Source organism: Temnothorax americanus, unplaced genomic scaffold (assembly GCF_048541705.1).
Source record: "Temnothorax americanus isolate GAGA-0224 unplaced genomic scaffold, ASM4854170v1 Scaffold11, whole genome shotgun sequence".
NCBI classification, from domain to species: Eukaryota; Metazoa; Arthropoda; class Insecta; order Hymenoptera; family Formicidae; genus Temnothorax; species Temnothorax americanus.
Window position 1 is genome coordinate 1,761,103 of NW_027509242.1, and position 15,759 is coordinate 1,776,861.

Here is a 15,759-nt window from a genome sequence, read left to right on the forward strand (position 1 = left end):
GCGTGAGGATTCTCCCGATGGATTCCGCGACTCCTTGGGCGCGATACACACATCGTGTGAACTCACCTTTGCTTTCTCAACCTTTATCGTGTGTCTGTGCAGCATCTCGACTGAAGCGAGATGAGCAAATATCCTGCCCCCTCCTCCCCTTCTCTCTCTCTCTCTCTCTCTCTCTCTCTTTCTTTCTTTCTATATCTTTCTCTCTTCTTCTTCTTCTTCTTCTTCTTCTTCTTCTCTGTCGCTCTAGATGAGGCCCAAGGTTTTCAGCTCGGTGAATACGCGGTAACTATGCCGGGAACCTGTTCCCTTCCTCCCCCCCCTCGCCCTTCACGCTCAAGGGGGTCGCTTCCAGCTCTTTAAAGGCTGGCGTTTGTACATTTCCTCCTGTGTCTTTCCTCCGGTCCTCCTCTCTTTCTTCCTGCGTTTGTTATTATCGTTGTTATCGCGCGACGCTACCATTAACGATGTACTCGCCATTAGATGCAATTAAGATTGCGCTACTGTTACACGCTTTGCTAATGTCGTTGCCGTTTGACGAAGACATACATTTTCTCGGAGGCATCTGTCCAATTTAATTGGACATGTGTTTTATGGCGTGTTTAATGATTTCATTTATTTGAATTATTTTGTCTGTATCGGTTGAGGAAATAAATATTTTTTAATTATTTTGTCTGCAATCTTTTTATGCGCGCTTTTTTCGTTCTGCTGACAAAATGAATAGTTATCGTTTCCATCGAAATCGGAATGTCGTCCACTCAAACTTTATTCATCCTAAAGTTTCGTCCTTCCTATTGGTCCCAATTTTAGGTATTAACTCGACATCTGGAATTCTCGAAGTGTCTATAACACTTTTCAGGTATCCTGACTTATGAGATGCCTATGGGTTTCGACGTATTTCGCCGTGGGAAATTTACAAGCACGTTTTCAAAGAGTTTCGATATATCGGGAGTGAAATGTCGCAACGATCCGATGCTTGAAAGCTATTCGCAAAGATATAGAAACTAAAATTGCGAGTGTTTTTTTCTGAAAGGTTAAGCAACAATGATTTTAGACCTTAGGCCAAATTCCTTTAAAGAAAAGTTTAATTATGCATGCGACCTTTGTAACAGTTTTGAGATTTTGGTGCTAAATATATATTTTTTAAATTAAAGCAACGTAGGACGGTATCATTTATTTGAAATACGTGACCATTTTTAATATTTAATCATTGATATTGCATTAAATTTCGTTAATCCTATTAATAAATAAATCCTGTTGTTTTTCCAACTAGAACTTCTTAATTATATAGTTTAACCAATTATTTCTGGTTCACACTACTCGCTATACGGCTATAATAAAAACAATGTGACAGATTTATATATAAGGATTTAGCAATGCTATATAACTGGATTTTAATCCCGAACGTCTGATTACTGGAGCACTTTGACGAGAGGCCTCGATTAGGTAGGGAGATGTGTGATTGGTCGCGACGAGGTAGCGAAGGACATCGTTATCAGCGTGTCCCATGAGCGGTGTATATTCGATCTACACCTAATTGTCGGTTGTCGGCGGCGCGGCGTCGCGGTTAAGTTACTCCCCTGTTAACGGCGTCGAACTACGCGGCGACACCGGTAACATTCATTATCCACGTCTCGCGGCAATTATTATTATTTCTAATAAGCGTGTGCCTCGCGGCCGAACGGAACAGAGCCAGAGATCTCTCCATCTCTTCGTCTTTGCCTCTCGTTAGTCTTTGTCGCTTGATTCTTCGCGTTCGAGTCTTTTGATCTTTTCCGGTTGCCTTCTTAAATTCTTGAAACTTAAGAAAATTCCTGGGATCTTAACTCTTTACCAATTATGCTCTCCTGATACTTTATCAATTTTTCGAGACATTTTACCTTTAAAGGTTAAAAAATATACATTATAAAAATATACATATATAGATCTTTTAATTATGATTATATAAAATTTTCGACAATTAGATGTTTTGACACAAATACTAAATATTTTCGAACTTATGAAACATGTCTTAGATAATCTTAAGACATTATAATGATAAACTTTTTTGATACGGGAAACAAATATAATTTTAAGATACGTAAGATATTAGGAAGAGATTCCAAGAGTCTCGCGATACAAGAGTATCTAATATATATAAACGCATTTATCTCTTGAATTACTCACTCGTGGCGATCGCTGCGAAGCGAGTCGTGTAAAATCGCTTTAAGATCTACCCTTTCTTTCTGCCGCAACCTCGGCGCCGCGTCGAGGCTCACTACGACACGGGGTTTGTGGGGCCCCGAGGAGGGAGAGAGGAAAGGACTCCGTGGAGAGTGTTCCACGGCTACCGAGTCGAGCGAGGGAAATTAATGAATGGCGGCGATCTCGTCGGCGTTAATAAACGTGCACCTGGGAGCGGAAATCGTCGTACACACAAGAGGGAGGCCCTCTTTCCTGTCCTTTCTAGAACTCCGTGTTGCGGATCGAGGAACTCACTGCGAGAGATCGCGCGGCGCTGTTAAATCCGCGGTTTTCCGCTTTTCAGGGATATCACGTAGCGTCCCGACATCGTCCGCTAGGCAGGATACCCCCTAATGAATGCTTGAAACCCTTTGAACTCCGCCGGATGGCGGCGCAAAGCGTAACCCTTTCCTCGGGCCGGAAGCAATATCTCTGGTCTATGTGTCTATGTGAACTATCGCATATTACAAATACAGTTAAAATAATAATTACAACGATTGTATTCATTGAGGCTCAGTGAGGAATTCAAGTAATAAAGATACGAATGAAATTATTAAATTATGAAAAGAAATTGTTCGTATTATAAGTAATTTAAAAAATATCTGATATTTCTAAATAAATAGACTTAGCTTTTTTATATAACAAGGTAAACAGCCAAAGATGAACAAAAATAGGGATGTTGGTATAAAAAGTTCAGTTTATTATTAATGGTATATTAATTACATCATCTTTGGCCGTTTACTTTATTATACCGAAAAGCTAATTGCAATTTAATTGAAAATTGGATATTTTTAAATTCGATGTTTACGTGCGAAGACACGACACAAGTCGTATGTCCACAAATACAACTTCAACGTTACTCGCGTAGATTCGGCGAGAGATCTCGCGAGAGAATTCGCCGTTGGGAAAAGCGAGCGTCGCGAGAGCCCCGTTATCGTCGAGAAAAGCCGCGATAAGCTCGCGGTCAATCGCGCTTAATCGCTCGTCATTCCGTCTAATTGAGACCGTGGGGGGAAATTGGAGATTTGGCCCTGACATCTATTGAAGCTGCCTTCTGCCGTATAATGCCGGCGCATACGGCAGTCCGTGCACGGAGACTACACGGCTCTCCGAATGCGGCACGATGTACCGTGTCAGCTGTATATATGCTTTGTGGGTGTGTGGGTGGACGAATGCGCGTGTGTGCATGTGCCCGCGCGCGCGGGTACATAGTGTACGTACCCTCGAGCGAAGCCCAGCCTCGACGTTCGTCTTCCCACGAACCCTTTACTGTACGTACGAGTCTCGTTACTCGTTCCGGGATCAGGAAACACTCCCATTAAGGCCGTTTTACACGGTCACGCGAATAACTCATCCGGCCGGCACGCCGCGCGCCGCGCCGAAGCGCGGGGCACAGCCGGATCGCGTGTGAACCACCTGTCCGGCTTTTAAGGGGGGCACGCATGGCGCAATCGCGAGCGCGGTTGATGAGATCGCGAATATTCGAAATCCTCCTGTCGTCTCATATAATTGTTTCTAAACGCGACGTTTCAGTTACGTGACGAGTAAATCTATAACTGCAGCTTGCACATCTTGCATTTATATAGTATATTTTAAGTATCACATAAACTAGATGTCGAATTAGCTCAGATTTTCTAGTAATTTTCCAAGTTTTTTTTGTCTCTCGTGAAAAGGAGTCGTTCAGTCCGTGCAGAAGAAAAAGAAGTGTCAAATTAAAAAACTTATACAGATACTCGTATATATACGCAACGACCTATATAATTTTCTTACAAGAATTTAAATTGTTTTCTTGGTTGAACTATATAAGTGACTTTATTGAAGCAAGTTTTCTTTGTTTATATAGTCTCATTTTCAAGATTATAGATCGTTGCGTATATACGAGTATATAAATCTTGATTTGACACTTCTTTTTTTTTCTGCGTGGGAGTTAGAATATTTCAAAGCGACTCAGAACGCGTGACTCAGAACGCTCGTCGTTCTGCAAGCGATTATCCGCGCTCTGCGGACCTGGCAACCGACGATCGCGAAGGAGGATCGGCTCGAGGCGCACGATGTCCTCTATGCTAATGCATAGTTGTACATTCCGTGCTGGAGGCGATGCTAATATCCTACGGTACGACTCGCCCGTCGATATTTCGATGTTGAATCACGTCAAGGGATTACATCGACTCCGCTCTAAGAGCCACAGGGTAAGAGAGAAAGAGAGAGAGTGAGAGGGGGGAGAAGAAGAAGAAGAGAGAGAGAGAGAGAGAACTGCGAGTCCGAGAGTCGGAACGGGAAGTCCGCGGGACGGACTTCCCAGGAGCACCGACGTAATTATAGCGTTTAGAGCTACCGAACGGTAACTGAAACCTCCCTGAGCGACGCGAGAAAGGACGAGCTTCTGAACTGACATCTCCTGCCTAATGAAGAGGAAAAGCCGAGGCTGTGCGATGGATTTCTCCAGCCAATAATATCCCTGGCTGAAAGGGACTCTCCCCCCCTCCCGCGAGACGTTAAATTGGGAAATTAAACGGTCTCTCGGATGAAATATTATCCTTCGTAAACTTAATTGCTCAATATTGGCCTAGATTGACGTACCAGAGAAGCTCAAATACATTCGCCACAAAAATTCCTTATTATTACAAACGTTTCCTTGAAATTACAAGATTTCTTAAGCAAGTTACAAAGAAGCTTGATTTTACACAGAGGCATAAATAATTACCGCTAGTAAGAGTGTAAAATAGATTATCTTGTATATATTATTTTCACTCTCTTCTATTTTCACTCTCGCTTCTATTTATATGTATTTTTTCCTCGTGCGTTACCGTTCTTATCGAAGGAATATACAACGCAAGCGCGATTTAATCCGTGAGATCTAATCATTCTTCCTCGTTGACGAGATAAGCCGGCGCGCGATTCAGGTAACGTCGATATCCCGAGAGGCGGTAGGTATAGTTCGATGCTCCCTCGCTCGATAGAGAAAAAGAGAGGTCGAACGGTCCTCTCGTACGACGTGGGCGAGGAAGTCGTCGAACTTCCGAAGCTCCATCGACGGGGAAGCGAACTTAGCTTCCCATCGTCGTCCTCGGGGCTCCACGTGTCGAGCGGGGTCTCGACACGGGCCATTGGCCGAACGAATTCGTCATCCCGCGACGGAGAGGAGAGGGGCAGACTCGGACTCGTCCTCGTGGGGCCGGTCGCTGCAGAAAAGGCCCACGATGTCCGCTGGAATATATCCGATATCTTTAGAATGGGGCATAGGTCCCGACGACGCGGTGGCGGTGGTGTCGGTGGTAGTGGTGGTAGTGGTGGTGGCGGCGGCGGCGGCGGCGGACATTGCCTGAACCTGTCTCCACGCATCGAAGTCTGCCTGCTCACCTGCATTCCATCATGAGGCTCCTGGAGGGAGAGCTTTCGGGGCCTGCAGGATCGTGCGAACCGTGCTCGATGCCCACCTCGAATTGCTCTTATGTAAAGAACGTCGATTTACTTTCTTCCGTTCATCAGCAAAAGATTGTTGCCTGGAAATGTTTCACTGATGTATATCGATCGATAATAAATTGTGATTAAAAACAGCTTGTTTTTCTATTTAAAAATGTATCCCTGTTATATTGCAGAATATGAATATCACTCGTAATATCAATAATTGTTTTACGCAGGCAATGTTTATTGTACTTTGCAGATTGTTATATGTTCTCTTCTATATACTACGTTTTTTTGGATAATTGAAAATGGATACAACTTTTCTTGAATACAACTCTTGATTTTTGCTATTGAATCTAATTAGACAAGTATGATTTTTTATAATCCTAAATACTACTCCAGATTGAGTCGATTTGCGTATGCAGTAGGGTCCATTCCAGCGGACCGACTCGGTGGCGGCGAGGGTGCAGGATCCGCTGACTGAATCACCTCGATTAGTGACGTAGCCGTACGGAGGGCGGGAAATTCTCAGGTTCGAGTCTGAACCGCAAAAAAAAAAAAAAGATAAAACAAGCCAGTGCGCCACAGAGCCGCGCTCTCCTCTCAACTCTCTCGAACCTACCACTTAATTTAATCTTGGTTTAACATCGAACTCGTGAAAGGCAGCTCGATGTTCTCTCTCTCTCTCTCTCTCTCTCTCTCTCTCTCTCTCTCTCTCTCTCTCTCTCTCTCTCTCTCTCTCTCTCTCTCTCTCTCTCTTTCTGTATGAAAACGAAACTCATTGCCAATTGCTTTTTTTACGGTCTTCTACGTCTAAGCCCGGAAATTTATAGATGTTTAGCGAGGTGGAATTTCGTCAAATTGCGGACTGATTTATCGCTGGAGATAGTGAAGACATTTTATATATCCGCGTGTTCTCAGTTATATTCGATTTAATTCTATTTATATATTTGGAAATTAAAACTGTTCTTTTTTACATGATTTTTGAAATGCTATTTTTTTATTTTACTCCGTATTTATATATTATTCCGCATTACGCGAAGTTGCAACAATCGTATTGATCTTATGAAATTATTACACGGAATATCGTGAAAAAATTCTGAATAATGTATATTATTTTGTTAAATTGTGAACTGATTTATTGCTGTAGATAGTGAAAGCATTTTGTATCCGCGTGTTCTCAGTTATATTTTATTTATACTCGGAATTTAAAATTGATCTTTTTTTACCTGATTTCCGAAATGCTATTTTTTTTTAATTTTTATTTTGTATTTACTATAATACACGCGAATTTTATTGAGGTTGCAATAATCATATTGCATTTATGAAATTATTACTTGGAAAAAATCCTGAATAATGTATGAAAATTCTGAATAATGCATTACTACGAGAAAATAATAAATGTTAAATTGAACGCGAATGAAAACATATTACGTGATCAGCGAGCGAATGCAGAAATCAAGCGAAAGCGATCGCGAGCAGAACGCGGAGCGCAGCAGTGAGCAGCGTGGACGATTGGCGTGGAATAATTTTCTCATTAGTCCTGCGCCTCCTGGATTAGTAGTTAGTAGTTACGGTACTGTGCGGTCGAGTTAAACGCTCGCCGAGAGAAGCTTAAAGGACTGTCAGGTCAGATTTATGAAAGGACTTTCTTACCGCCGTGCTTGCGGCCTCCCGTACGACGTCCGATTTTAGCGATTAATAACAATCGAATCGGCGTGGCGAAGCTACGCAAACCCCCGGCGAATAATTATCATGCCTCTCTCGTCGGACGATTAAAGCCCGTTTGCGAGGATCGTTTGAATGTACTAAACCCAAGTCGGCGCTCGATTATTACCTATTCGAATCGGATTTCTCCTCGATATTCGCAGAAATGGAAATAGAGCTCGCTTTATAAGCGAAAAAATATGGACGGAAATATCGCGCGCACGAGAAGCGAAATGACGCAAAAGATATTTAAATATGATTTATATATTTGAGTATAAAATCTCGTTATCTCAATGTAAATTTTACGTTCGCGTAAATATTGAACGATAAACAGAATTTTGTGACAGCAGAAGTCCATTTATGACGGAACTTTAATGCCCCGAACGTGACGAACGAGGCTTAGAATGTTTGAGAAAATTATGCGAAATCCTAGACGTGACTCTTGACGATGTGTTGTTACAGACGCGTAACTAATCGCAAAATTTCATTACACCGTCAAACGTTAATGACACGGTCATATAGATAACGGTACGCAATTAAATGTGTCGATGAGATAAGTCTCTTTTGCGGGGAGAACGAAATAAAACCTTGTTATGTTGAAATTATGAAGCTGTTAATTAATCGTGAAATTAATTATCATCGGGATAACAATGATAATAATAATTGAACGAACCTGTCGAAATAAAGCTCCATTCCATTGAAATTTTTGGAATATTAATTATCGGGGATTTTCCCTTTCGCCACAATATAATATGACAAGAATAATATTTCTAAATTAATATTGCATATCAGATTATATAATTTGTATATAATTTTGAATTTAAATTTATTACTCTTAATTCTCTCGTTACTCTATTTGTGTTACAATTGTGCTTATCTTTTATCTTATCTTAGTTTTATCTTATATTAGTATTTTAAATTAGATCGATGGCACAAAGTGACGTTGTAATTGAGTTTTCTGCAGAAACTCTCAAGCAACCCAAGGATTGCTTCTTAGGAATTAGCTGCACACGAGAAGACCCCGTTTCTTTTCCGGATAAGCATAAACCTTTGCGGCTTTCTACGGATTCACATATCTCCGTGCATACGTGTACGCACACACGAGGAATAAAAAAGAAACGACTCGCGTACCCGGCATGTATCTGCATTCCTGCGGGGCGACGCGACGGTGCCCTCCGCGCATGGGGAGGGCCTTCTCAACGCGTTCGAGAACACGTCGGCCCCATGGCATGCGGGGGCCCAGCCCGGTCCGGGCCCCCGCGCGCCGGGGTCACGAGAAGTTAAGTAGCCGCTTCTCTCTCTCTCTCTCTCTCTCTCTCTCTCTCTCTCTCTCTCTCTCTCTCTCTCTCTCTCTCTCTCTCTCTCTCTCTCTCTCTCTCTCTCTCTCTCTCTCTCTCTCTCGCTCTCTCCGGGGCCCCACTCTCGAAAGCGAACCTCCCAAAGTGTGATGCAACGTACTCCTTAATCAGCGACGTGTAATAATCCTATATCTCACGTCCGTGCCCCCGTTGCTCATTTCCCCGTCGTCCACCCCGGAGTGCCACCCCGGCGAATCTCATTCGTCGACACTCCCGTCTCGGGGGGACAATTAAAAGGGTGTAGTTTGGTCTTTCGTGCCTTTGAATCACGAGAGGGTGGGCCGTTTCCACACTTTATTAAACGAAAGAAATGTAAACATATAATAAAATTAATTAAAAGTAAATTGCAGGAGATTGTTATTGGGGAATCATTGTTAATATATCTTATTTTAATTAGATCCTGTGTGAGCTTATTTAGATATTTAATAAATATGTAAATCCGACCCCCTGAAGTATTCCCTCGCGTATCGAAGTGTCTTCCTTTGATATGGAAATAACCGACGGAAAATTCTTCTCGCTTATACGATATTATGTAAGGTACTTTGTTGCACCAAGATTGGATAATTCTTTTTTTAGGTAGCGCCGAGTACAGACTATCGGTTAACGGCATAAATTAAAAATATTCCCCTTATCGTATTTTTACGTGCTCGGAAATAAGAATCGCGTTGTTATATTTATGCGCGCAGTATCGATAAATTTTAATTATATTTTATATATAACGTAACATAAATAAATAACTCTTGTGTTATAAAGATATATCTAATAATATTATAAAATAATTATAAAGTAATCTATTGTACATTTCTTAATTATAACGTATTAATTGATAGCGAAATATTTTTATCGGCTTTTGGATTAAAAACAATATTTAATTCTATACTTCTAACGACCCTCTTTACTTCGCCATGTTTCAGGAAGCTCGGCTTGGACCTGGTGCCACGCCAAGGTGCTCATATGGTGGAGCCGGATACTATGTCTGTCGTGGAACTATATCATGTGGTGTGTGATTACGAATAAAATAGGCTCGCGAATATCGAATAACAATATATATAGCCGCGATAGAAAAAAAAGGAAGGATCAAAACGCAGTGCGCAACAGTGATGAGAGCTGGAGTTCATTAGAATGCTGACCACGAAGGTGGCATCGTTCAATCTCGCTACGTGCGGAGGGATACAGTTACTTACTTCTGTTTAGCGAGCCTACCTTCTTGTAAATACAAATAAGATAACCAGTTCGTCATAATTTATGGACGAGCGTAGCTTGTTTATATAAAATCTCAGACGATTTTTTTCTACCAACATATTGCATCTATCGAGATATGAGCTAAAATAAATATACCACCCACGGCTGATTTATCTCCTTAAAACACAGCATTTCTAATTCAGTAAATCTAAAGTTTAGGGTCGAAGAACTGAGGCGACCCGCTATGAATAAACTATATATAATATAATAATTATAAATAAATAAATATAATGTTGTTTACATGCCATTAATCCCGATTTCTTCTCCCGGGGGGGTTGCAGCATGTGCAAAGTGCCGAGAACTCGCAGGGCGCGTCCGCCCGCGGCACGCTGCGGGCTCGCAAGGAGCACCGAAAGGTCCTTACCCATCACCTGTATTTCTGCATGAGGGACTTCGGCCACTCGGTCGGCGAGGACACCGAGATCTACTTCTCCCTGTTCGACGCCAAGCGGCAGCAGTACCTGAGCGAGCGTTTCCTGGTGCGCATCAGCAAGGAGGGCTTCTCAAATTACGTGGAGAAGATGCATAGCAATTGCACCATCTTCACGGATCTGGGCAATTCCGACTTGAGCCGCGATCTCTATATGATCGCCCACGTGATGCGCTGCGGCCGGATGCTGTACTCCGATTCCAGCAAGAACAAGGCCGGGACCGCGATTTACAGGCGGCCCCACGGGGTGGCGGTTCTCTCCCTGGCGGAAGCCGCCCAAGATCACGCGGAGGAACTCGAGATGACCTTCAAAGTAAGCAGATAAAGGAACTTGTTAGTTCATAATCGTGTAAATTGATTGACATTTACTTGAGTTATTTTTTTATAGTTCTCTTAATTTTTTGATAACACGCAATAACCAAATTTGAACGAGGATTTAATTGAAAGAGTTTCCACTTGCCTGCAGGTGTATCAGGGGGAAGAGAAGGAGTTTCACCAGCTGCACGAACAAATCATACGTAACAACAAGTGCTCGCCTTTACCCGGACAGCCCAATTATGGAATAGTTGTATCCCTTCGTATGCTGCACGGCGAGCTTTCTCAGGTTCGGGAGGAGAATCCGTTGCTTTTTAAAAATATCTGCCTCACGAAGAAGCTCGGTTTCTCGGACGTGATTATGCCGGGCGATGTGCGTAACGATCTGTATCTGAAGCTGGAACGGGGCGAATTCGAACGCGGCGGAAAGTCTACTGGCAAGAATATCGAGGTGAGATAAAATTTTCGAAGACTTAATACGTATATGTATATGTTGTACATGTTGCGTGAGAGTATTTTCAATGTGCAATATCTCAATTTAAAAAAATGTACACACACACACACAAAAAAAATTATAATATAAATTTAAATAAATTAAAATATTTATGAAAACACGATCTTAATAAAAAATAAATTATTTTTATAACATTATTTTTATAAAATTTAATATTTTGTACTGTCTGTTGCGATAAAATTAGGTGACAATCCTGGTCCTGGACACGGACGGCCAACCCTTGGAAGAGTGCCTGTTTGGAGCCGCGGGGATGGACGGTAATTCCGAATATCAGAGCTTGGTCATATACCATCACAACAGCCCATCGTGGGCGGAAACTGTGAGATTGGCGATACCCATCGACAAGTTCTATGGGAGCCACGTGCGTTTCGAGTTTCGGCATTGCTCCAGTGAGTCCCAATAGATATCGATCTGACTTTGGTCTTCCGCCTTCTCTTAAAAGTTCTCCGTTTGTCTTCTATCTTTCCACCTATTCTCTGCGATTTTCATTTACTTTTTCACAACGAGAAAACTTCTGTGTCGCAGCACGCGAGAAGAACGATAAGAAACTTTTCGCCTTCGCGTTTGTACGGCTGATGGAACCCGGAGGTGCTACTCTTCAGGATGGTCCGCATGAGTTGTATATTTACAAATGCGAGGAGCGCGCGAAGTTGGATTCCCTGAGTTACCTATCGTTGCCGAGTAACACGAGAGAGCCGTGCGCCACAAGTAAGTCCGAGTTCCTTGATAAAATAAAGATTTCTTTGGATAATATTCAATTAAAGTTTAATATGTGAATAAAAAATAAAGAATTAATAGTTCTAAAAATTAATTATCTATTATTAGATCTATCCACTCCGCCGATCCTCCGCCATACATACATACATTAATTTTTATATACATAGAGCTTATCTGTAAACAAAAAATAAACGCATAAAATTGTGTTAATATAAGTGTTACTGAGTATTTTTAAAAGAAACAGTATTCATGCAATTATTGTCTTGTTGCTTTCCAGATCCACCAGCTTTCTCTAGATCGCCCAAGGAGACTGTATTCGTACATACCCTGCTCTGCAGTACCAAGTTAACACAGAACGTCGATCTACTCAGTTTGCTGCAATGGAAAGCTCATCCCGAGCGAATATCCGAGGCTCTCGGTCGCGTTCTTCGACTGGACGGCGAAGAGCTCGTCAAGTTTCTACAGGACATTCTCGACGCGCTCTTCGCCATGTTTCACACCGAGGATGGCAACTCCACGGCGCACTCCGGCCTAGTGTTCCAAGTACTCGTGTCTATCTTTAGCTTGTTGGAGGACTCCAAGTTCGAACATTTCAAGCCAGTGATGGACGCTTATATCTCGGATCATTTTGCCGCGGCTTTGGTATACAAAGGTCTTCTCAGCAGCGTGCAACATTGCGCCGACTGGGTAACAGCCGCGGAGAAGCAGGAGCCGATCATGAAGTGTTTCCGCTCTCTCGAGTATATTTTCAAGTTTATCATCCAAAGCCGGCTACTATTTGCTCGCGCGACCGCCGGTCAATATGAGGACAGTTTTAAACGCGACTTGTATTGCGTATTCGCAGCCCTCAACAAGATGTTAGGCATTCCTTATGAAATGGTGCTGCTGTCGCAAATCGCGTTATTGCTGTCGATCGCGGCGGTGTTCGAGCAGCTAGTAGCGGTGCTGCCGGTCCTCGAAGTTGCCAAACTCACCTGTTCGATGCTGGACTCGGTGCCGCGGGAACCGCCGTTGCAGCTCACGCAAGCCAAACTGGTTGCCATTAAAAATCTTACCTCGTCCAGCCTGTTCCGTAAGGACGACGAGAGTCGGAACATGTTACTTGTCACCATATGTCGACATTTACGCATCCATCTGGCACGCAGGGAGGAATTACGATCCTGCACCGATATCCTGGGCGAGATACTCAGCTTCTTGCATAAGCGTGGCAGGGACACGAACAAGGTCAACAACTGCATACACCACGACGTCGAGACGCTCTGTCTGTCGGTGCTCGATGTGCTCATACAGACGATACTGATCGTGATAAATGCCAATGGACCGGTCCTCGGCTGTCTCGTTGGCTGTCTCATCGGATTGCTTCAGCTGCTCGATGAGTATCATTACGCGCGACTTTGGGAAGAGTTGACGCACACCGGCGACCGGAAACCCCTCAAAGACTTTCTGCTACGGGTATTCCTGGTGCTGCGCGACCTTGTGCGCCAGGAGGTATTTCCGCCAGACTGGCTGGTCATCAGGATGCAGGCCAATAACGTCATCCTGAGGTCGCTGCAGGAACTCGCGCAGCCGCTCGCTTTCCGTTTCCTTCATGGCAGCTTTGACTCGCAGCTCTGGTCCACGTACTTCAATCTGGCGGTGGCTTACCTCACCCAGCCGTCGCTCCAGCTCGAACAATTCTCCGAAGTCAAACGGGAGAAGATTGTCGAGAAGTACGGCGACATGAGGGTACTCATGGGCTTTCAGATATTGTCTATGTGGTCGCACTTGGGCGAGCGTAAGCTCGAATTCATACCGGGCATGGTAGGGCCTTTCCTCGAAGTCACCTTGGTGCCGGAGAGCGAGCTCCGCAAGGCAACCCTGCATATTTTCTTCGATATGATGGAGTGCGAGCAGCGAGCTCGTGGAAGCTTCAAGTCCGTGGAATCCGAGCTGATCGACAAACTCGACATTCTTATCAGCGAGAACAAGGGCGACGATGAGTACAGGCAGTTGTTTAATACTATGTAAGTTTATGTTGCTTGGTTCAATTGAATTTATAGACATTTCTAATGATCTTAAATCTCGAAATCTTATATATTTAAAACACCTAAAAACAGAGATCTCAGGAAGAGATATTAATTTCATTAGATATTGAAATAAAAATTACTTTCCATTGTATTATACTTTCTATTTCTAAAATGTTTTAAATTATTTATTTTTAATAGAATAATTTTTTACTTTTGCTACCATACTTTTGTATTGCACAAATAGATGTCATTATTACAATTACGTAGCATTTTCTTGTTCGTGTTCGTTTCGTGAAAGTATTACGTAATACTTATTTTATTTACAATTTCATGCCGCTTCAGGGAACATCTTAGCGCTGTGTAAGTGCAACATTTACAGTCGAATGCGACTTTATGGTAGATGTTTTAGCTTTAATTAATTTCCTCTACATCCGCTTACAGATTACTAGACAGAGTGCAGTCCGAGGATCCAACTTGGAAGGACAGTGGCACGGCCTTTATAACGTCTGTCACGCGTTTATTGGAAAGGCTTCTCGATTACAGAAGCGTCATTCAGGGTGACGAGAATCGCGATAAACGCATGTCGTGCACCGTGAATCTATTGGTAACGTGTCAAAGAAAAATTTGAAGACTGTCGATATAGTAAACTTAATAAAATTCGCGTGATTACTTATTACTTATTAGTAAGAATAATATACTGCGGGTGCAATCAAACAATGCGTGGCGCAAAGCTGCTATACACAAGTCACTTCTCACAAGCTATATACACAAGTCACTTCCCTTTAATAATTTAGCACGTTAATTAACTTTAACTAACGTTAAACCGTGCGATATGACACATGACCGCCACGTGTATACTCAGCGGATATATATTTGGTGCTTGTGATATATGGTCACTCCTTGCATAACACTTAGCACTCGTGTTTGCGCTCTCCAATGGAAATTTTATCGTTCTTAAATCATCAACTGCTAGAAGCGAATTCCTATCAGAGTGTAACATGGGAATACTTCTGCTGTTTTTGCAGAACTTCTACAAGAATGAGTTCAACCGGAAGGAGATGTACCTGCGCTACATCTACAAGCTGCACGATCTACATCTGGCCGCCGAGAATTATACGGAAGCGGGTTTCACGATGAAACTCTACGCTGATCAGTTGGGCTGGGGCTCGACCATCCTACCATCCGATCACGCTCATCCTCAGCAACCGGAATGGCAGCGCAAAGAGCTACTCTATCATAAAATCATTCACTATCTCGATCGTGGCAAGTGCTGGGAAAAGGGTATACCCTTGTGCAAGGAGCTGGCGATCCTATACGAGACTAGGCTGTACGATTATGCCAAGCTTAGTCACGTGTTGAAGTTACAAGCCAAATTCCTGGATAACATCCTGACGCAACTACGCCCGGAACCGGAGTACTTCCGCGTTGGATTTTACGGCCTCAGCTTCCCGCTTTTCGTTAGAGTGAGTTTAAAGACATTCTCGGTATCGAGTAATTTAAACACGATTCTATTCTATAAAAATATTTTATGAAAGTTTGAGTTTTGGCTTCTAGCATTACTTCTTGTGAAACAGACGCTTTGAAAATGTTATTTGTGTCTTTCATTGTAGAACAAGTTGTTTATTTATCGTGGTCTGGAATACGAACGAATAGGGGCGTTTACGCAGCGGTTGCAAACCGAGTTTCCCTGTGCGCAAATTTTAATGAAGAATTCTCCGCCTGACGAGAGTATCCTTACATCTGAGGGTCAATGTAAGTGTGAGATCAGAGTTATTAATTATTCCTTTAAATTATAAAAGTCCCAATAATTTAGGAATCGGCAGTCTTTTACGTATAAGTATATTT

At 42.7% G+C, this 15,759-nt stretch overlaps 1 protein-coding gene across 2 annotated transcripts in view; it reads left to right on the forward strand.

The window, feature by feature from the left end:
- The window catches only part of Spg (dedicator of cytokinesis spg), a 51,386-nt gene that overhangs the window by 31,003 nt on the left and 4,624 nt on the right, over positions 1 to 15,759 (forward strand). The window contains exons 5-14 of one of the 2 annotated variants that reach the window (XM_077424012.1): positions 9,605 to 9,689; positions 10,214 to 10,675; positions 10,829 to 11,128; positions 11,376 to 11,580; positions 11,717 to 11,899; positions 12,186 to 13,911; positions 14,257 to 14,274; positions 14,356 to 14,518; positions 14,940 to 15,377; positions 15,525 to 15,666. In XM_077424012.1, the coding sequence (XP_077280138.1) occupies positions 9,605 to 9,689; positions 10,214 to 10,675; positions 10,829 to 11,128; positions 11,376 to 11,580; positions 11,717 to 11,899; positions 12,186 to 13,911; positions 14,257 to 14,274; positions 14,356 to 14,518; positions 14,940 to 15,377; positions 15,525 to 15,666 (3,722 nt within the window). The remainder of the gene's footprint in view (positions 1 to 9,604; positions 9,690 to 10,213; positions 10,676 to 10,828; positions 11,129 to 11,375; positions 11,581 to 11,716; positions 11,900 to 12,185; positions 13,912 to 14,256; positions 14,275 to 14,355; positions 14,519 to 14,939; positions 15,378 to 15,524; positions 15,667 to 15,759) is intronic. The other variant, XM_077424022.1, reaches the window with a different exon arrangement.